The 22247-nt window shown below is 39.5% G+C and overlaps 1 protein-coding gene across 3 annotated transcripts in view; it reads left to right on the top strand.

Annotated features, from left to right (window-relative positions):
* Window positions 1-22247, top strand: part of cadm3 (cell adhesion molecule 3) — a 124866-nt gene that overhangs the window by 23723 nt on the left and 78896 nt on the right. For all 3 annotated transcript variants that reach the window (XM_055014008.1, XM_055014009.1, XM_023279321.3), the window contains exon 3: window positions 22098-22247. In XM_055014008.1, coding sequence (XP_054869983.1) covers window positions 22098-22247 — 150 coding nt within the window. The remainder of the gene's footprint in view (window positions 1-22097) is intronic.

The following is a 22247-nucleotide window of genomic DNA, read 5'->3' as shown; positions in this document are numbered from 1 at the left end:
TGACTAGGCTTCTTCATTAATAAGGGTGACCCTAACTGAATATGTAAAATAGCAACAGTAGCAATTAAATTATCTCCTCTGTTTATGTGGGATCGACTGAGATTGATCAGTTTGTCTCCTGCAGTTACTTCTGCTATTCTTCTCTATTTTGTTTATCTTTTAGTGTTGGTCACTTTTACTGCCCAGTAAGGTTCATATCTTAAAGCGTTATTAATTATTGTTTTCCAGACTCTGTTTCAGGTTAATCTATGGCTGCCTTCTAACTTTGGTGCTAGCCGTTAGCATAGCCTTAGCCACTGTCAGAAATGCTAATTTCCTGGTTTGTAGCAACGGCTTGTGTTTGTTGTTCAGTTTTTGTGGCTTGAGAGGCATTTCTGAGACCACAGAGTGACAACAGACAGACAGAGGTTGGAGGCTGCATCAGACCTGAAGTATTTAATTGGTTAATAAAAATGCAGATACTGATAATTTGAAAAAACTGCCAAAAATTGGCCGCGATAATCGATCTATCCTTAATGTTTATATCAGCTCCAGCAAGTGGAAAGGATCAGTTCGCCTACATTCCGAATTAAGGCTAGATACTACTAGTTAGAAGTGCAGATTGTTTTAATTTAAGCACAATGTCTGAGGTTTTCTTTACCTCAGTACAATTCATGTAAATGGAATTACATGTTTTGTTCGTCATTGCACTGAGATTGGTAGTTGAGCCTCCTGAGTTATTAATTAGAAAATTTAAGTGGCCATTGTTGGGCCTTGAGCGAGGCCCTGAACCCTGTCTGCTCCAGTGATGCCTTGACATGACTGACCTCATCTGGGTATACAAAAAGAGAATTTCATGGTGCTCTAATGTATTTGTGACAATAAAGGCTTCTTCTTCTTAAGAAAATCTACAGGAAGGTATATTTCTAAACTTATATTCCTGTTCCTTTGGATGATCCATAACAGTTTATTTCTCAAAGAATTCATCACTGGTTATTTCAGCACCAAAATCACTTTACGCCTGTATCCACTGTACTGGCCGTGGTGACAAAAAATGTCAGAAACATATACTTCAGGTTTTGGACAATGAAACATACCAAAAAAGTGAAGTGAGAAATGATGTTGTGATTTGCGGAACAGGATCCTTCCCATTGTGTGTTTGGATTTCCGGCTTCTCCTTTAAGTTTCCACAGCTTTGGAAGCTTGTATGAAATAAAATGCAATCTTCACAAACCCTCATAAAGGAATAGGCAATGAATAAAATATCTAAAAGAAGCTCCTGGACACAGTTAGGTCTTAGGGTGAGTATCCATCAAAGTATTTCTTACCATCAGAAAATGAAACGTTTTTCAGCTGAGGCACTATGGTTACTATTCAATATCCACAGAAGTATTGTTTTGCAAGTACCGATCGACTGCCGGACTCTACCTGACTTCTGCTCACCTGGTAGATCAGCAGCAAACAAACATTCCTCTGAGCATTATTTTTCATTTAAATTTTATAAGATGCCGCGGGGAAGCTTTCTGGTTCAGATGTGGGTGCTTAGAAACCAGCAGTATTAACTTCCCTTTCATCATTAGTTCTTGTTCAGCACTTGTACAGTGCATGGATGGTTGGGTTAAAAGTGAGAGCAGTTTACCTAGAGTTCTCTTGCGACCAGAAAAAAAACAGCAAATGTGCATCTGTCAGTGCAGAACAGACATACAGAGGCTCATCAGGGTGCTTCCTTTTTCAGGTATTTCGAAAATATACCCATTGCCAACAATTGAACAAATATGTTGCCTTCAGGGAATAGCATTTGACAGACACACCCAGATACTGTCTGTTTGTTGCGTAGATGCTTTTTCCAAAGAAAACTACTTGTTCCAACAAGTGCCTTAAGATTTCATGCTTATTCTGACGTGACAAAGCTCGAAAGCATCTGTTCATTTCTCATTTCCTACCAACACACAGCGCTGGTTGCTTTTAACTATCAGTCCACTGTGATCATTATTGTAACCACAATAATGAAGGTTCTCTAATCTTGAAAAAAAAAGTTGTAATTTTACCTCAAACTGAATTTTTTTTGGACGAACTTAACCATTATTGTCCCTAAACTGCTAACAAACCACAACAGAAACTTAACCATAACAGATTAATTTTCAACAGTGAGTTGTAACAGTCTTATAAAGTGGTCAGATCAGAAAACACTCCCATAGGTGACTTTCCACTTAAGGAACCTGGGGCAGGTGCGAGATGGTGTAAAAGGCCCTTTGAGCCTTTCTGTTTCCATTGCAATGTAGGATCCAAAAGCTTTGATTGCAATGTTAACTCAGATTGTGCCCAAACAAAAAAGAGTAGTTTGCTGTTCTATCAGCAAGTATAAAATAGAACAAAGGAGGGTTTGTTATTTCAGACTATATGTTAAATTTCAAGCGGTTGATGGCGGTGATTCCTACTCGACAAGGACATTGTGAGGGCAGAAAAACAGCACATGTTGTTCTGTCAAAGTTAAATCAATCAGCACTTGTCTTTTCAGAATTTAATCAATCAGTATTGAGACCCTCACAGGAGTTTTTCAGGGTCACTCAGAAGTACCTACCCCCGAGTAGGAACTGATTCTCTTGCCGAAAACAGCCCTCAAAGGCATTCTACCCACAATGGTTTACCCTAAAGCGGTTGGTAAGCCTCTGCAATGGAAAACAGCCTCATGTGTAAATGCAAACAACCTATTTACACAATTTGGAAGATTTTCTTTCCCATGTTGCTGCAACAACCCTTGTCAGCCATACTCACCAAGCTTTCACATATATTGAATTATCTGCTGTTGATTAGCAGTCAGCTGATCTCAACCAAATGAAACATCGTCAGCAGTTTCCACCTCCATCAAAACACCAAATAAGAGAGCATCTTCTCAAAGATTGACTTTTACTCCTCCAGTATTATTCAGAGACTTGAAGAATGAGCACAGAAGTTGATCTGAAGGTTTGTGGCGGAACAAAGCCATAAAACATCTTTAATGTTATGATTTTCTCTGATTTTTCACCAGTCTTTACATCCAAACAAAAGACCAAGCAATCAATCTTTCAGAGGGGAACACTGGAAGGGCTGGAGTAAGAGAGAAAACTTTAGATGGACTTTGACAAATCCCATCAGATATACAGTTCTCAAAACTCCATGGCAGTAAATCTGCAAAATTAGGTTATTTTTCATGGTTTCTCGCTGTGTTAAAACGGTTGGCATGGGTTTTTCCAAATGACATTGATTGGTACAGTGCACACACATCTGCACAGTCTACTGTACATCCATCATGCCATCTGTGCTTTCAAGCACGAAGATATATAGGCAAGGGTGTTTGGTGTTTTCCCAGCTTTTTAGCTTGACATATACCTTTCTGATGTAAATTTATAGCACACATTAGAGACTGGATGATGTATCTATTCAGTATTTGCATTTTATTACTGGATATCATATAGTTAGGCTGCTGCCTGAAGTGATGGCTCCACAGCTGCAGACAAACAACCAGGAATATCTGCAGTATAATTTCACTCTTTAACAGTGATTGCTTTAATTATTCTGTTTGGGTTTTCTGTTTCGAGCCTTAGTGTATCCCACTTCTCAGCCCTCTTTTGTATCACAGTAATGGGTCAACTGATCTTAGGGAAATGCGAAGAGTTTTATGGTTGGAAAATGACTTTTAGTGCTCTGTAATGCTCTAAGTCTTGTTTCAGAGGCTTTTTACCCTGACGAGAATAAAGAATTAGATGGAAATAGTGAGCAGGGATAAATTCGGTTTGAATACATTGTTTGAATACATTACAGTAAGTAGCACCAAATGGATTCACCGATTCTTTTAAAGAATAAAACAGGGCTTTTTTTAAAAAAAAGAAAAAGCACTGGGGATTATGGGTTACATAAGTGGTACCTGATCTTATCAGTCTTTACCCAGCTATTTACTATATTTACTGTAATATCACCACCTTGTATTGTGCTCTGTGTGGTATGTATTTATAGTGTGTGTAGAAATGCCCTGTATGCCAGGGTGCTTGCATTTTTTAAGTCATTACAGACTAAGAGTTATTGATGTAACTTTTTTTTTAGAGCTTTAGCTAAATGATCATTTAATTTCACTTGAATTATATTCAGTAGAGATGAATATAGAAGGATGAGACTGTTGGTTCTGATCATAGTGCCACCAGAATCTCCACATTTCAACCACAAGCACATCTGCATTTAAGTGCATTCTTCGTATACTTCAATGCCCTGCTCTTATATTTTATGTCAAGTGGGTCACCAGATGGTCAAGTGCCGTGCCAGTTCTTCGACATAGGCGGCCATGACAGTTGAGCCCACGTGGAGTGACCCTAATCAGGCAATTAGCCCACGAGGGGTGCCCTAACAATGTCTAAAGGCGCCCTGCCACTCACCAGTGTACCCAGATAAAACCGCCACTGTCCAGCCTCTATTGTTTCAACGTCTCTGCCATTGTTGGAAGCAACAAGCTTCCTCCTCCTCCTCACCCTCCTCTTCCTCATCTTCTTCATCTTCCCTTTCCCTCGCCTTGCTTGTTCCATTGATCTCCATTGTCTTGATTGGGAGTGACAAACCGTGGGGGCCATCTGAAAGGTTGCGTTCGTTAGTGGGCGTTCGCCGTTACAAGACATACAAGCATTCCTACAGACGTGATGAGGGGGTGTGCAGGGGCACACATGCACACACACATATTTATACGTGCACACACACACACACACACACACACACACACACACACACACACACAATGAAGGACACGTGTTCCCAAAGTGGTCCCTGGAGAGAATGAACATGTCTGGATTGAAGAAAGTGTTCCAGTGCACTTGCAAACCCACACTTCCAGTAAACAGGAGGCACTGCTTGCGACACACGCATGCAGGCGCGCACGTGCACACACACACACACACACACACACACACACACACACACACACACACACACACACACACACACACACACACACACACACACACACGCACACACACACACACACGCACACACACACACTTCTAAAAAACACTCCTTTGTCCTTTCATGTCATGTTGCTGAGCAGTCAGAGACAAGAGGAGAAAAAAGAAGAAAGGAAGGAGGTCTGCCTTGAAACAAAACAAAAAAACAACATCCAGTAGAACATCCAGTCTCATGTACCTCACCAACAATTACATGACGAGAAGAGAGAACACGTTCATTTGTGATTTCAAGTGGAAGCAACTAGACAGGAGAGTTGACATGATACCAAAGAAGCCGACTTCAGTAGCATCTGCAAGCATTGTGATTTGTAGCGCATGAGAATGGCTTTCTGATATCTTTCTAATTGTGCACAGGAAGAAAACAAGGAATTTTAAAACACTGCATGCTAGGCAGATTTCTAAAATAATTTCACTGGATTTTTGATCAAATCTGCACTGACAGCAAACTTGGAAGAGGGGAGAAGCAAACTACTAAAGCTGCTCTTGTAAACGGTGCATTCGAAGGTTTTTTGTTGAAACTATCTAGTTTGTACAACATGTGGGTCACACATGTTTAAAGATACTAATGTTTACATCTTTTTCTGAATGACACCGGGGAAAAAAAATAACGTTTTTTACATCAGAAAGACAGGGAGGATGTTTCTGTTTAACAATCTAACAAGCACTACGTAAAATCTATTCTTTATGTCTAAAAAAGCCCTAATGATATATGTGCGTGCTTGCTGATAAAACAGCAGGAAGGTGCAGAGCAAAAATCCATAGTTGTGTTCCAGGGAGTGTGAAAACAGTGTCACAATTGCATGATTTGTCTATTAGACAGCCAACACAAGTTTACTGTTCAGCAATAAAATATTCCACTCATTGGTTGCTGTCACGGCACAATAAAATGGCCCAAAAACACTTTTAAAATGTTTCACCCAGCACTTTACAAATTTAGATGATATATTGTTAGATCAGAGTTTTTCACTTCTCAGATTTGGGTATCAGCAGCAAAATGTGCACCTTTTATCCACCCATCAGTTTTAAAGCCACTCTCTGGCTGTTGATTAAATCCCTATAAACTCATCTCTTTGTTGCAAAGTTACACATTTAGAAGTTTTTAAACTGGTTCAGCTGTAACTCTACACTGCCGCTGCCTCCTCCGTGTTTGGACCAGAAACAGAAAGCCCCACCCTGCAGGTTGACAGAATTGGTTGCTCAGGTTATGTACAGTCTGAATCTGTGTTTTTATCATCTGCAGTTTGAAGGTGGAAATGCTCAGCTCTGGTGTTGACTGCTTATTTCGCTCCTGATATGTCTCCCAGCTTATAAAGAACCACCATATGGACATGCTAACAAGCCAAAAATCTTGTTTATTACTGGAGGGGGTCTTTAAACTAAAATCTCTCTAATGTTAAACCGTTCTAATAGGCTCCTTAAAAAAAGGCTCTGCGCATCCTTTCCCTCACTAACGGAGAATCTGGGAACCATCCATCATCTCAAAAAACTGCTTGTGTACTGACAGTGCTGCCAAAACCCTGTGACAAAATACAGCTCTATTTATTTATTCTACAAGCTCATCTTGGACACTGGACAGTTTATGTGTTGTGCTTCGCTAGCTGTTGATTTTGGCTAACACCATCCATTAACCGCCTAACCCCTCGCAATTTTAAATCTTGATTGAAAGCCCCGCAATTTTATTTGCGCCGTGGGACATTTCAGTTGCATTTTTTCCAGAAGAAACCTGCTGTCTGTTTGCATTTGTCGGACGGGCCTTGAATGCAATAGACATAGAGGCAGAAAGTGTGATGGAGGTATGTGTTTGTGTGAGTGCCGGTGGATGACAAGGGCGACTCCATTTCTTAGGTCAAGCTTCGGGTCACCTCTGTTGCCCTGGTAACCCCGTTCTGGCTGGGTTGCTTGGCAACAATCCTCTTTTGTTCCAAATGATTTAATTTGAAGCATATCTTCCCTCTTCACCCTTGGTTCAGTGGCTTCACCCCTCTGCCTCCCTCGTTTTCTCCCTCTATCGCTCTCTTTCTCTCTCTCCTCCTTCTCCATCTTTCGTCCTTCATCCTCCTCAGCCTCCCTCTCGCTCTCCTTTGGCGGAGCTTTAGGACTGCTCACTCTTCTTTTTTTTTCTTTTTTTAATCTGCGGCCCTCCTTGGGCATCGAGAGCCCTATCCTTCTTGTGCCTGTCCTATAAGTCCCTGCTGTTATCGGAAGGTTTTACGAGTGGATTGGTGTGTGTAAGAGAGTGAGTGTCTGTGTGTGTTTGTGTAGTTGGAAGGTGGTGACTTTGCTTGACTTTGCTTGTGTCAGTACATGTATGTTTTTGTGTTATGTGGACATTCCTGTGCATTTATGCCATAGCAAAGTTGGCCTGTGCGATATTTTTATAATAAATAAGTAGAAATAAGTGAACACGTCTACCGTATATCAGTTTGTTATTGCTGAGTCTATCACTCCAAATAAAAGGGAGCTAATCTGCAGCGGAAACAGCCTCCTCTCTTCTCGGAAGGCTTTCCACAAACCTGGCTGCAGGGATTTACTCCCTTTCAGCCACAAGAGCATTAGCGAGGTCGAGCCCTGATACTGGCCCACTAAGTGAAGACCAAGAACTTGAACTTTACTTTGTTCACCAGGGTATTGTCCTTTTGAAACAGGAAAGTGTCTTCCCCACACAAATCTGAAAGACTCCTCTTGTGTCTTCTGTGAAATTTCCATTTAATTAAACTATGCCTAACTGTACTCTTCCAAAGCGCACACAGATGATCAAACCAAACGTCAAGCTGCGCTCTGCTGTTATGCTTTACAGCAAGCAAAAAACCTCATACAGAAAAAAACAACAACTTTAATGAATCATGTGCGAATTTTTAATCATGGTTTCTTCAGAATCATTAGTCTTGATAACAGAATTTGGTGAAACAGTAGAATCATCAGGAGATAATTTCTCCGAAACGCAAACAATGATAATAAATTATCAGCCAGTGTGCATGTCAATTTCATGCTTATGTAACAGTGTTTCTGTTTGATTGTGACACACTTTCAGATCTGAAACTTTTGTTTGCCTCTACAGAGAGACAGAGAAAACAGATTCTGCGGCTCCCCCACTGCAGGTCCAGTGATCTTAGTCAAAAGGGCAGACTTCTGGTAATTGACTACTCATTTCTTTAAGTGGCCTATTGGCAGGGGCAGTCAGTGCATTTGCCAAGGCATTAAAGATTTCACTCCCTTTATCTTCCTCTCTGTGTGTGCACAAGTGTGTGTGTGTGCAGATAGACAGACAAAGCTCAGTTCTGGGTTTTTTTGTTATCAAGTGATGACTTCTGGTGCTTTGTTTTTTTTTAACTATACACGTGCACTGGTGCAGTAACAGGGTGCCTCTCTTTAAAGTCAAAAACATCTCTCCTTCTCTGTCTCTGTCAGTTTGTGTGCAATTCATTTTTAAAGAAGCTTAGCTGGCAGCGCTGTTAGGAATGAACAAAATTACCAAAGCGGTTTACATTGCATTACAATACAAGGACGGTATCAAAACACTGCTGAGATGATTATAGGGGCAATTATGATGTAACGAGCGGTGGCTGAATGGTGGTTTTCATTATTATTAGCAACTAAACAAACCATACGGGACGTATATGTTCAGATTCAGGTCTCACATTTCATATGAAGGTGCAGGCAGTGAACTCTTACCTCACTTAGCTCCACTTTAGAGCTCTATATCCAGGTCTAATTTGTGTAAAAAATGCTTTATAATGTTCTTTTTAAGCTGCTATGACCCTTTTTCATTCTGAGTTAAACAATTCAAGTTGCTGTCTTCATCCCGATTGTTTGTTGTTGCTGGTTGGTCCAGTTAGGAAGCAATTTGCCATTAGCCAAAGCAGACCCCAGGATTTCTGCGTGTAAATTAGGATTTCTTGAGGAATTTGCCAGATCCTCACAAAGCCATCTTATGTCCATTGTAACAGTTTTTAAAGTCTTTTGCTGTTTACGATATCTGCGCATGCAAAGACGGTCGTGCCAAATAAAGGTCAGTTCATGTTTTCCACATCTGCATGTCTGCAAGGTTCTCCATGACCTACACTGCAAGCCCGCAAGGTTCTGTGCAGACTTTTTATGGGAGGTTATGTGCAGCAACTGCACATGTGCCAGGCAAATGAAATTAATGCTTTATGATTATTTGTCTATTAACTGGTTATTTTAAAAAGTTGTGAATTAAGTGATTGCTGCATTATTTGGAGACACTTTGATTTGTGCTTGGTGCCCAGAGCGGGAAGTTCTAAATTCCCCAGATATCCTGTGCTACATCTGCCCACTGCGGAATAATCACATTAACATGATGCTACAGCCCAATCTGTAACCAACTGCTGTATCCTATAAAAAAGGGTGAAGTCATATGCAGTCCTTCGGAAACATCCACAGGAGACCTGTGCTGGGAAATGCTGTTAGAATGAACAAAATTACCAACGCGTCTACCCTGTATCACAATACATCATCAAAGCACTGCTGAGATGACTATAGAGGCATTTGTGATGATTATATGAGACATATATGTTCAGAATCAAGTCTCACATTTCATATAGACGTTGCAGGGAAGCAACAGGAAACAAAATCACATGGTAAAGGGGAAAAACTGAACAGAGAGTAGGTTGACAGTTGTGCCAGTTTCTAACAAAGTTATTTAATGTCCATTGCAACAGTTTTTAAAGTCTTGTTTTTTATTGGGGGGGTTACAATATCTGTACATTGCAAATGTGGGATTTTTAAGGGATGAGAAGGATGTTATGGCAAATAAAGGTCAGTTCATGTTTTCCACGTCTGCATGTCCGTAAGGTTCCCGTGGCCTAAATTTGAAGCCTGCAAGGTTTCGTGCCGACCCTGTGTGGAGCGACTGCACTCGTGCCAGGAAAACTGAAGGAATGCTTTATGATTAATTATTTAAAAAGTTGTAATTGAAGTAATTGCTGTCAGATTTGAAGGTGTCCAGAGTGGGAAAAAAGTCCTTCACATTGGAAGATCCCCACCTGATTTGACTGACTCAGACTGCCTAATAGCTGTAATTAGGATTGAGGATGGTGGATTTTGTCCCCAACCACTTTTTGTGAAGTCACCTTAGAAGGAGATGACTTCAGACCAGTGCAGAGGGGGAGAATGATTGTGTTCATGCATTGTATTACCTACCTATGCTGGTTTTTTCCCCTCCACCTCACCACATATGTCAGCATCTCCTCAGTCTGCTTTTCTTTCTTTGCATTTCTGCCTCTTCGCTCACTTTCTTTCTGCTCCGCTCTACTTCCCTCCATCTTGCTGTCATTGTTTTTTCTTTTTCAGGTCTTTTCGCCCGTTTTCTAAGTCATCTTGTCATCTCCCCTCATCGCTCTCATCTATCTATATATGCTTATTTCTGCCAAGTCCTTCGCTCACCTCTCACTCTCTCTGTCCCTGTTTCATTCTCTTTCCTCTGTTTCCCCTCTTTGTTTTGTTTTTTCTTCTTCCACCTTGTGCTTTTTCCTCTATCTTCCTCTCTTTCCCTCAACTCTCCCTGTATTTCTCTTCCCGGTGAATCATTATTCTTTTTCTTTTGTCAGCAGTGATGGTGCTGCCCTTTTCTGCAAGCTGAACTCCCTTCTCTCTCTTCTTCACCCTCTCGCTCCCCCTTTTTCTTTCTCACAGTGCTGCTCCAGAGGCAGGGTGGGGCGGCCGGCTTGGCGCCTCGCTGCTGCAGACGCTCTGCTGGGCTGCGATGCTGATGGTGTGTTTGTGTGTGAGCGAGGATGAGGAGGGGGATTGTCTGAGCTCTGAGCTAACTATGTTTGACAGGCAGCAGAGACAGGGTGGGGTGGTTTGGAGGGGGTACTTGATGTGATGAGAGTGTGTGTGTAAGGGGGGCTGTTATGGGCTCAAACCCTCATCCTTCAGGAAAAAAACGAAAAAAAAAAAGGCGGGCTGGAGCAAAAACTAAAGGCTAAGGAGTTTGTTTGTGCTAAGACTGCAGGTGGGGGGTGCTTAAATCCCAAATACACAGTCCAGTCCCACCCCTCGCTCCTTCCCCACCCACATCCGTTAAAGATTATAAGCAATTTGTTCGGCGGCCCCCAAATGACGGGACAAACGGAGAAGAGAATCAACCATTGCTTCTATTAAAGGCTGCAAAAATCAGCTGGAAAACAAACAAAAAAAACAACCTTTCTTCGCTTAGACCAGCTGTACACATCACAAGCTGGAGAAGAAAAAGTTGTTATACATTGCAGACTTTTTTTTTTTTTTTTTTTTTTATTCACTGTTTAAATTTTTAAAAAAAATATCTGGTTTGAATTTGCATCTTTCGGCTCACAACAGGCGGAGTTGGGGATGGAGAGAGGGATGAGAGGAATGGGGGAGCTTGCAGACAGTAGAGGTGGGCAGAAGGGCACACACACTCATTTATATATATATATATATATATATCTACTCTCACAGATATACACACTTGCCCAGGGGGATGGGTGGTAGTAGGGGACAGCTGGGCATAGATGGATGATGTAGGGGGAGGCTGCTCTGTATGTGTCAGGGTGGGTGTGTGTGTTTTTGAATGTGTCCTCTGTGCGCTTTGTGAAAGAGTGTTTGGAACTGTCCGAGTGCATCTGATATTATTTTTTATGTATTTATGTTTTTTTTCCTGCAAGTATTGCTTGACAAATGTGTGCCTGTATGTTTTATGATCGTATGTGAGCTGCTGTGTACAGTTGCGGGGGTGGTGTTGGTGGTGGTGGTGGTTGGGGGTGGGAGGGGGGTAGGCATTCTTGCAGTTGTGCGCCAGTGGATGCCTCTGTGTGTGTTTAATGGCCTGTATCATGCCATGCCATATCAAACCCGTACACTGCTGGCGTGGTTTCCCATCAAACGTGCACAGCAGCAGCAGCAGCAGCAGCAGCAGCAGCAGCACCATGACACATGACTGCTGCAACTGTCACACACCAGAGCGCCGCACACTGCAGCTACAATACAATATGGATATGCACACACACATACACACACATGCACACATGCAGCCTCAACCACATGCAGATAAAAAAAGCAAAAAAAAACCTCTCATAAATCACACAGATACACATACTTCTCCCTACACACTTGTGCACAGACAGATTCCTTCCCGTAAAGCAAATACAACTGTGCCTGAGCACAAACACACACTTGCATGCAAACAAATCCTCAAAAGTGATACGCTTCTTGGAGCTCGCACACATACACAGGCACACATATTGACACACAGTCAGATAATTACCTCTCTGCAATGCAACAGCTACACCCTTAAACAGAAGCAAACGGCAAATATGCACACTTTGTGCACGCCACACATGCACAAATATGTGGATAAACATCTCGTCACGTCGACACACACACATGCAGAAGCTACACACAGACACACACACACTTGTGTTATAGTAAATAAAGTTCATTAACCTGAGTTAATTAGCAGAAACACTGTAAAGCCTCCCTGGGAGAATGGGAGGGGGAAAAATGGAGGGAAAAGGAGGAATCAAGGATGGAGATGAATAAACAAGTTGATGGGGGGCAGGAAGAGGGGGATGAGGAGGAGGTTCGACAGAAGGGCGAAGAGGTGAAGGGAGGATGGGAGGAAACCGAGGAGGACATCGGAGGCAGATGGAGAGAAGGAGGAGGGAGACAGATGGAGGGAGAAGGGAAAAAAGGGGGTGTACATGGAGATGGCCAAGGTGGTTTGAATATCTCAGTCTGTTCCTGTTTTAATGGAGAGAAAGAGAAGAGCTGCTTTATATCAAAGGAATAGTTGGAATTTCTTTGTGAAATATGCTTATTATATCCAGATATGGATTGCCATAGAGACATAGTGAGAACCAGATTTGCTTCCTGCACAGAACTGTAATGACAACACTAAGTGGAGGTATTGAGAGGTTTCACCCCCAGTGGGACGCAGCGGAACTGCAACGAAAAGTCATCAATAAAAGAGACTTATTTAAAGCAGACGGAGCACCTTGGACTGTAAGCAATTATTAACATCTGTATTCTACCTTTTAAATCTTTGAAGCTGCAACTCAAACATTCCCAGAGGCCATAAAATCTATTTTTATGTGCAGGATGTTGTTGCAATGTAAAGTCTGCAGACAGAGTGAAGTTTATTGACAAGTTTAACAACATTTACTTGTCACAGTGGTTAATAATTTTCTCTTCACTGACTAATCTATTTCTATTATTATTATGATTATTTTTAGCATGTGTTTTTATCATAAAATAATCTAATAACTTAATTTATTATTTATGTATTGTGTACATTATTTCATTTTATTCTTTTATACTTTTATTTTTTTTTACATTTTTGTGTATTTATGTTACTTATATATTATTACTTCTCTTATTATTATCATCTTTTTTGCTTTGTGTTTATGGTTTTATTCTCTATTTTTCTTTTATTCCACTTTTTCTTTTTACCTCAGTTAGATGAGGCATTTTATTATTTTATCTGGTGTTGTACTTTTTTGTAAACTTTGTTTTTAAAAGGTGCTATGTAAATAAAATTTATTATTATTATTATTATTATTATTATTATTATTATTATTATTATTATTATTATTAATAGCATGCATTTTTATCATCTAATGATCTAATAATTTTATTATTTATATATTATATAAATTATTTAATTTTATTTTCTTTTGTCCTTTTTTGACATTTTTGTGTTTTTATTACTACTATTATTATAATTTTAGCCTTGTGTTTATGGTTTTGTAATCTCTATTTTTCTTTTATTCCACTCATTCTTTTTACCTTACTTGGATGAGGCATATTATTATTTAATCTGGTGTTGTAATAAATTTTATTTTGTATTTGTTTTTAAAATGTGCTATATAAATACAGTTTATTATTATTATTATTATTATTATTATTATTATTATTATTATTATTATTATTATTATTATTATTATTATTTATTTATTTATTTATTTATTTATTTATTTATTTATTTAATGAATCAGACTTTATTTACATAGCACTTTTCACACAAACAAAATCTTAGAACTTAGATAATAGAAATAAAAATTCAGTAAAACAGTACAAACAGGGATTAACACATGCAATGAAGAAACATCAGGTGAGATAAAGTTAAATAAAATAAGCTAGATAAACAGTTCAAATGAAATAAGATGTCTACTAATTAGAGATAAATAGAGATAGAAATAGAAGTAAAAAAACAAAACTGAATAAGAAATGCTAAAAATTAAGTAATAAACTACATTAAATGGACACAAGTATGTTAATAGGCAAATGATCAGAGAAGTCAATAAATGAAATTAATTCTGAGGTGAGTAATAAATAAATAAAATCTATCAAATCAATCAAAAGCCTGACTAAATAGTTAATAGTTACAGACCCACTGGGAAGTTTAGAAATCTTGGCTTTAGTCTTAGAAACTGGTATGTAGCTCTCATAATTCACTGTTTCTTGAGGAGGGGGGGTTGGCAATAAAATGAATAATACACCACTTCTTGAACGTTAAACGTTGAACTCTTCCTTTACGTTTTCTCCCCTTTCTGTTTTCCATCATTGGAACGCCCTCGAGCTCCTCACACTTCCTCCGTTGTCTCACTTCCCCCCCCTTCCCGTTTTTTTTAGTGCACACATCTTGTTTCCCACCTCATGTTTATCACCAGCCCTCCGCATCCATCCATCCATCCATCCATCCATCCATCCATCCCATCCCGTCTCTCTCTTCCCTACTTCCCTCCCTCTTTGACTTCATATCCCAGTCAGCCTTTCTACCTCTGTGTTCTCTCACCTTGTTGCCAGCTTGGGAAAGTGTAAATTGTGTTGCTTTAAATACCCGTGTCTTCCTCGGGCTTACAGCTCTGGGAGGCTGGAGGAGGAAGAGGAGTGGATGTGAGAAGAAAGACGAGCTGCAGTGTTTAACTTAGTGTCTGCTAAGGATAGATAGGTCCCTCCTTTCTTTTTTTTGCAGCCTGAGTATTTAGCCCGACTTAACCGTTTAAACTCTGGCTGAACTCCGTTTCCCCCCTTTAACTTTGCTCTTAAGGAGCTTCAGTGGTAAGAATAACAGTTGTATCTGTATCCAAGGCTTATTGGGGTCATATTCTCCTGGTGCGGTGACTCTGTAGCTCTTTGTATGAACCAGTTTTGGCCACCAAAGAACGTAACATGAAATGTGCTAACCACACAAACTTGTCTTTGTTAACTTTGTCTCAAATAGTCTCATCTCTCTGGCACCCATCTTAATAATTTTTCTGTTGTATCTCGATTGTTTTGGTTTGTCTAATTTTTTGTTGCTTTGTCTTATTTGTGTACCTTTGTGTCTTGTTTTCAATTTTCAATTCAATTTTATTTATATAGTGCCAATTACAGTCAAATTGTCTCAAGAGCTTTACAGAACCCATATGCCTGACCCCCAGAGCAAGCCAAAAGGCGACAGTGGCAAGGAAAACACCCTTTTAACAGGGAAAAAAACCTCGAGCAGAACCCGGCTCTAATGTGGGGGGACCCATCTGCTGCTGGCCGGGCGGGTTGAGAGGGACAGAAGCAGTAGAGAGGTAGAGATGGGGGGGTAGAGGTAGAGATAGAGGGATGGAGGTAGAGGGATAGAGATGGAGGGGAAGAGGTAGAGGGTTAGAGGTAGAGGGGTAGAGGTAGAGAGGTAGAGATAGAGGGATGGAGGTAGAGGGTTAGAGGTAGAGGGGTAGAGATGAAGGGATAGCGGTAGAGATAGAGGGATACAGATAGAGGGATAGAGGTAGAGGGGAAGAGGTAGTCAGTTTGTCTCATTTTTTGGGTTTTAAGTCTTGTTTGTGTCATTTTATGTCTTGTTTTTGTCAAGTTGCATCTCATTTATATCGCATTGTATCTCGTTTTTCTTTCATATCTCGCTCGTGTTATTTTCACTTATTTTCTAGTGGTTTGTGTGTCATTTTGTATCTTGTTTACGTCATTTTTATGTCAGTTTGTGTCTTGCTTGTGCTTTGTTGTGTTGTGTTTTTCTATTGTGTCTCATTTGAGTCATTTGAGTTGTTGAGTTGTTGTGTTTAATTTTTCGGTTGTATCTTGCTTGTTTAGGTGTGTTTTGTTTTTTGTTTTGTCTCCTTTGTGTTGTTTTATATCCAGTTTTTATCTTATTGTGTTTTGGCCACAAAACAATGTATCATAAAATATTGCTTATAAATAAACCTTTTCTCAAAACTAACCATCTAAACCATGGGTTTCAAACTCATTTTAGTTCAGGGGTTCATCTCAAGTGACTAGTAAAATCACAACATAACGACCCATAAATAACCACAATTCCAAATTCCCCCCCTTTGTTTTAGTGCAAAAAAAGTGCATTCTGAAAATGTTCACATTTAATGAACTGTCTTTTTAAAATAACACAAGATTAGAAAGCTTTATTGTCTTTATACACAGTGTACAGTGAGATTCTCCCTTTTGAACATATAAGATAAATAAGTTAGGAAAATAAAATTAGAATAAAAATAACTAAATAGTGGAGTAAAAGATGGTAAATAGAAATCTTTATGAAAAAATGTACAAAAAATGTGCAAGTAGCAGCAGATAGCAAATAATAGAGCACTGCAGAAGTGACACAGTTAATCAGGAGAAAACTATTTTTTTAAACATTTTTTTCTCTACAAAAAATTAATTTCCCTACTTTTGCAAAGTTATTTAATGGAAAAATGCCTTACAGTATTGATGTATAATGTCATCTTTTGCATTTATTTCTCAAGAAGAATACCAATTTTCACAGTTGTGCTGATAATGGAAACATGCTGTAATATTTATAACAAGTAATGTGGCATTTTTTGCATTTATTACATGTAAAATACAGTTTATACCAGTCAAATTTATGTACTTCTGTGTTAATAATGAACTTTAATATTTATGACAGCATTAACTGTAATTTTTGCACGTCATTCCTAAAAATACACATATTAAATGTTAAATACAGTAACTGTTGGGCTGATGATGGAAAAATGCTTTAATATTCATAATAGGTCACACAAACTTTATTTTATACAGTATTTTCATGTAAATTTTAAGTAAAACTAAAACTTTGTCAAAGGTTAAAACTTTTTTTTTCTTTTGCAGTAAAACACAGAATGAAGCCCATTTTTCAATCAACACTATCGATACATTTCTTTCCTGTGAATGAAGAAAATATTTTACCATGCTTTTATGGTAGCAGTCTGGCAACGACAGCTGCCGTAATTTTACCATACAAATAACATTTCAGTTCAGTTTAAACAATATTATGCCTCAGTTTATCATTTACATTATTACAACTTATAGATCACAGTGTGTTTACAAAAGCACAAAACGTTTAGTTGCAGGTATCTGGAACTGAAGAGTAAAGTATTTTACTTTATTATAGGGCTATCAAAATTAAGGTTTAATGTGGATTAATCCATCATCATGATTAATCTGATTCAAAATTTTTAATGCAATTAACACATCTACAGCGCAGAATGACTCAAAATCTCCGAAACGTCTCTGGCAACGCATTTCAGGCAGTTTTTCAAAGTAGACTTACCGTCACGCATGCTGCTAAACAGCACGTTGGCCGTCTCAGTGGGAAATATGAATGCTATAAATATATATGTACAATCATGAAAAAATAGATAAATAATAGATAAGAATAGATAAAAAATGGGTATTTAATCGTGATTTATCTAAATTAATCCACAGCAACTCTGTGATTAATTTGATTAAAAAATGTAATATTTGCCAGCACTACTTTATTATCAAAACAACTTACCAAGGTCTCGAAATTATTTAAAATTTACAGTTTTACAAATTTACAATTTGCAGTTCATGTCTTCTCTGTAGTTTTTTACACTTTGCAAAGTCATCCTGCGGGCCGGATTGGACCCTTTGGCAGGCCGGTTTTGGCCTGCGGGCCATATGTTTGACAACTAGATAAGTCTAGACCATACAATACGTCAATTTAAAGGGTTCATAAAGTGTCTCCATACAGCCAAACTTATATGAGATAAACATAGGACTGATGGTGCAAAAACAATGCTCATAGTCTGTACAGCATTGAGTCGTTAGAGTGCCGTAGTGGAGCTTTAGATTTAATATGAGCAGTATCATTCATCATCATTAAAGCATTTAAAGCCTCATAAGTCCATAAGAGTGAGATTAACCTTTGTTTATTTGCTCGCATTAATTGATTTGCAAAGTTTGCGTAACAAACTCCAACCACAGTCTGGTCTCCTTCGCCGGAAATCAAAACGCTTCAGCGCTCCGGCCGTGTTAATGAACAAGACTATAAGTGCTGCCTTCAGATTTACTCTGCCAGTCCACAGATCGAACCTGCAATCTTCCCTCTTCCCTCGTCTTCTAACCTTGAAGGAACCCGGCGGCCCCAATCGATAGTTTTAAATGAAAATAAAAGACCTAAAAATGGCCAAACAGCAAAAAAAGACAAACATGTGCGAAATGACAAGGAACATTACATTTGTGTAATTTATCTCGTTCGGCTCCGGCGGACCTGCGATGGATCGTCATTTATTACGCAGAAGTTCGAACACACAAGACTTTTAATCACTGTGGTTTCTCATGTTGGACTTCATAGTTTTCAAGTATTAAATTTCAAGCAGAAGTTTGAAGAAACATCTATAAGATGGTGCTTCATTGTACAAATTTGGTTAAATGCAGGCACAAACAGATGGAGATTATTATGTGATGTTACACACTTTTGGTTTTTACATATATAAGATTATGTCCATGGTAATTGTGTCACAGCTGTAATTTATTTAAACAGCTAATTACTGTACAACTGATGACAGACTCTACACTAGGATATGAATTTCTGTTTAATACTGCATCTAGACTTTCCAGTGATTTATTTATGTAGTGTTGACACTGTAATAAATAGCGACTGTAACTGTAGGTTTGTGTTGTTTTGGGATTTTTTTGCGTCGTTTTGTCTCATTTTGACCCTTTCGTGTCTCGATTTTTGTTGGTTTATGTCTAATGTGGGTCAATTTACTGTATGTCTTGTTTTTATCCTTTGGTATCTCATTTCTGTACTGTTGTGTCTCATTTGTGTTGTTTTGTGTTTTTTGTATCTTGGTCATGTTATTTTGTCTAATTTTTTAGGACAAAACATAATGTTGTATCTTGTTTACATAATTTTATCTCAGTTTGTGTCTTGCTTGTGCTGTTTTGTGTCTCATTTGTGTCATTTTGTGTCTCGTTTTATTCCTTTTGTAACTCGATTTTGTATGTTTGTGACTTATTTGGGTCATTTTATGTCTCTTTATGTCTCATTTTTGTGCTGTTGTCTCATTTGTGTCTCATTTTTCGGTTGCATCTTGCTTTTTTTGGTTTGTCTTATTTTTTTGTTGTTTTGACTTATTTGTGTAGCTTTGTGTCTCTGTCAGTTCGTCTCATTATTGGTGTTTTCTTGTTTGTGTCATTTTGTGTCTTGTTTTTGTGAAAGTGCATCTCATTTATGTCCCTTTGTGTCTCTTTTCTCTTTTGTATCTCACTTGTGTTATTTTGTTTCATGGTTTGGAGGTTTGTGCGTCATTTTCTATCTTGTTTACATAATTTTTTGTCACTCTGTGTCTTGTTTGTGATGTTTTGTGTCTTGTTTTTATACTTTTGTGTCTCATTTATGTACTTTTGTGTCTCTGAGTTGTTTTGTGTCTATTTTTTTCTCTCTCGCTTGTGTCAATTTTCTTGTTCTGTCTCCTGTTTTATGTTCAGTTTTTATTTTTTTGTCTCATTTTTTGTCATGTTGCATCTTATTTGTATTGCTTTGTGTGTTATTTTGTCTGATTTTATGGTGTTTTGTGTTATTTTATGTTTTCTTTTTAGTCTTGTTTGCATCTTGCTTGTGCCATTTTGTGTCTCATTTTTCTGTATTTTGCTTGTCATCAAATATTTGTTCCTTTTGTGTCTCCATTATGTTGCTTCATGTTTTTGTTGTCTTGTTTGTGTTATGTGTCTGGTTTTTGTGTCTTAACGTTAACGGCCATTCATGTTTTTGGCTCCAAAAATGCATCCGATTTTACAGTTTTGAACTGTATTGGGAAAAACTGCACACTCTTGTTAGACCGTAGCAATATTTTCACAATAATTTCCTACAAAGTGGGTTTGACATTTAGTCTACCAACATTAAAAAGTTGGCTTTGTGGGATTTTCTTGGGATAAACAGTCTATGATATATAAAGAATCATTTCAAATAAGTGTCAGCCTAAACAGCACACATCTCCTCCCCGAAGAGTCACTAATTGACCACTGATATTGTTTTAGCTGCACAAATGTCACACTGAGCCTCAATTAAAGGTTGCTCTTAGTCAGAAATGCCAGCACTCCGTGGCGGCCAGAGGCACGACATAAGTTTGGCTAACTTGTCGGAGATCATTGCGGTTGGCTTGATGACTGATGCACTGGGACAGCCAATTTACCCAACGTGTTCGTGCCAAGTGAAGGAGCTCTTGCGATCAGCCGCAAGAATTAGCCCAAGATGCTATTAAAGGAGACACTAATCCGCGGTGCACTTGACCACACAGTCAGCCCTCAGCCATCACGGTGCTTAGATAAACTAACCACAAGGTCAAAGCTGCAGCGAAACACCAGAGAGAACAACTTCCTGACTCGCAGGGCTCTGGAAGTCTCTGAGTGTCTTTTGAAAGCTACTTGCAAACAGCGGCTGTACCTTTAAGAGCCATTATCGCTCTGAATCCTCACAGCCCACAGGCAAACGTAAAGTTTTTTATTTCCTTTTCTAATAACTGATGTTCTCTGAGATGCTGGACTGGCTGTTCGGCTTATAAAAAAAAAGATGCCCACTGTTCCTACCTGCAGCTCTCAGTTCATTGACTGTTGAATGTGTTTTTTGATGCTACATGCAGTTAGTTTGCTCGCCTCCTCTTCTGCATCCTCTCTCCATGTGCCCCCCTCTTTCATGTCTTGATGGGAGTTCCGCCGAAGCGCACTTACGCAGATGTTCTTCCTGCAGGAAAAAAAAAAATCAATTCCACCGCCGGTGCAAGGATGTGATAACGCTCCGCACCGAATATAAACCTGTCTCCCGCTTGACAATTTGGTTCCAATTAAACTATTTATACGCGCCGTATTTCCAGGGGTGAGGGGACCGCTTTGAGCCATATCTTCTTATGAGATGTTCCCTCCGTTGGCTTGGTCTTGTCGTCAATTATGCCATATTTTTGTTTTTGCTTGAGATTAGTTTGAGCGAGCGCTGGCACGTTTGGAAGTGAGCGGGAGAGGGAGGGTTCGGTGCACTCGAGCCCGCACTAATTTAACACACGACCGCATTACTCACCGTAACAAGGGGCTGCATATTTTAGTATACATGTCTTCTTTCTGATTCACAGTCATTTGCCACCCGCGCTGAATGGAAAGCAGAATTAGCGTGCACCATCACCCGTTATCAAGGGAGCACTGTTAAATACCATAATTTGAGCCAATTTGAATACTGTTACACACCCAGACAGTTCACTCTTCAGTGGTTTCTGTGGTGTTCCAGTTTCAGCTACAGCCTTTAGAATCCCTTCATTATGCCGGGTCATTTGTATTCTCGTTCTCTTTCCCTCTGACCTGCTCATTTCCATAATGCCTATCCCATTTGAGCTTGTTCTGTATCAGCCGATACATATGCATGTGCGTTAAAAAGTGACACAGATATTGACAAAAGAGGGCTACGACGCCATTAGAGGAACGAGACAGCACGCTTGTCGCTTTGACCCGTCTGGAGCCATTGTCTGCCACAGTCTCTTCATCTTTTGCTGGTCCCTCAGGTCAAGCAGTCTCTGGGTGCTGGAGCTGCTGCTACTGACTCATTGCTCCTACATTGGCCTCGCAGACGTACAACCAGATAGCCATTTGTCAGCTTTTTCTCTTCTCTGACAGCATGTCCGCGCATTGTGTCTGTGCTTTCAGAAAGACAGATAGAGATATATAGATAATCTGACAAGCAGAGAAAGAGATGGGCGGGGGGAGATAGGGAGGAAGAGAGGGAGAGAGCGAGGCGGGTAATGCATTTTGTGGGTTTATCTGATTTGTGTGTTGGTGTGTGCTTCTATTTTTGCTTGTGTTTTCATATAAGCGCAGTGTCTCTCTGTCACTCTGTCTTATGATTTCTTTTTTTCTCTTTTTTCTGTTACCTAGACGACGACCCCTTGCAGCCGGTGACCTCAGATGAGACGGTGTCCGTCGGAGGGACGGTGACGCTGACCTGTCGGGTGGCCGAGAGCGACAACTCCTCACTGCAGTGGTCCAACACCGCACAGCAAACCCTGTACTTTGGAGAGAAGAGAG

This window comes from Amphiprion ocellaris, chromosome 10 (assembly GCF_022539595.1).
Source record: "Amphiprion ocellaris isolate individual 3 ecotype Okinawa chromosome 10, ASM2253959v1, whole genome shotgun sequence".
Lineage (NCBI taxonomy): Eukaryota > Metazoa > Chordata > Actinopteri > Pomacentridae > Amphiprion > Amphiprion ocellaris.
This window is presented reverse-complemented; position numbering and strand designations above follow the sequence as displayed.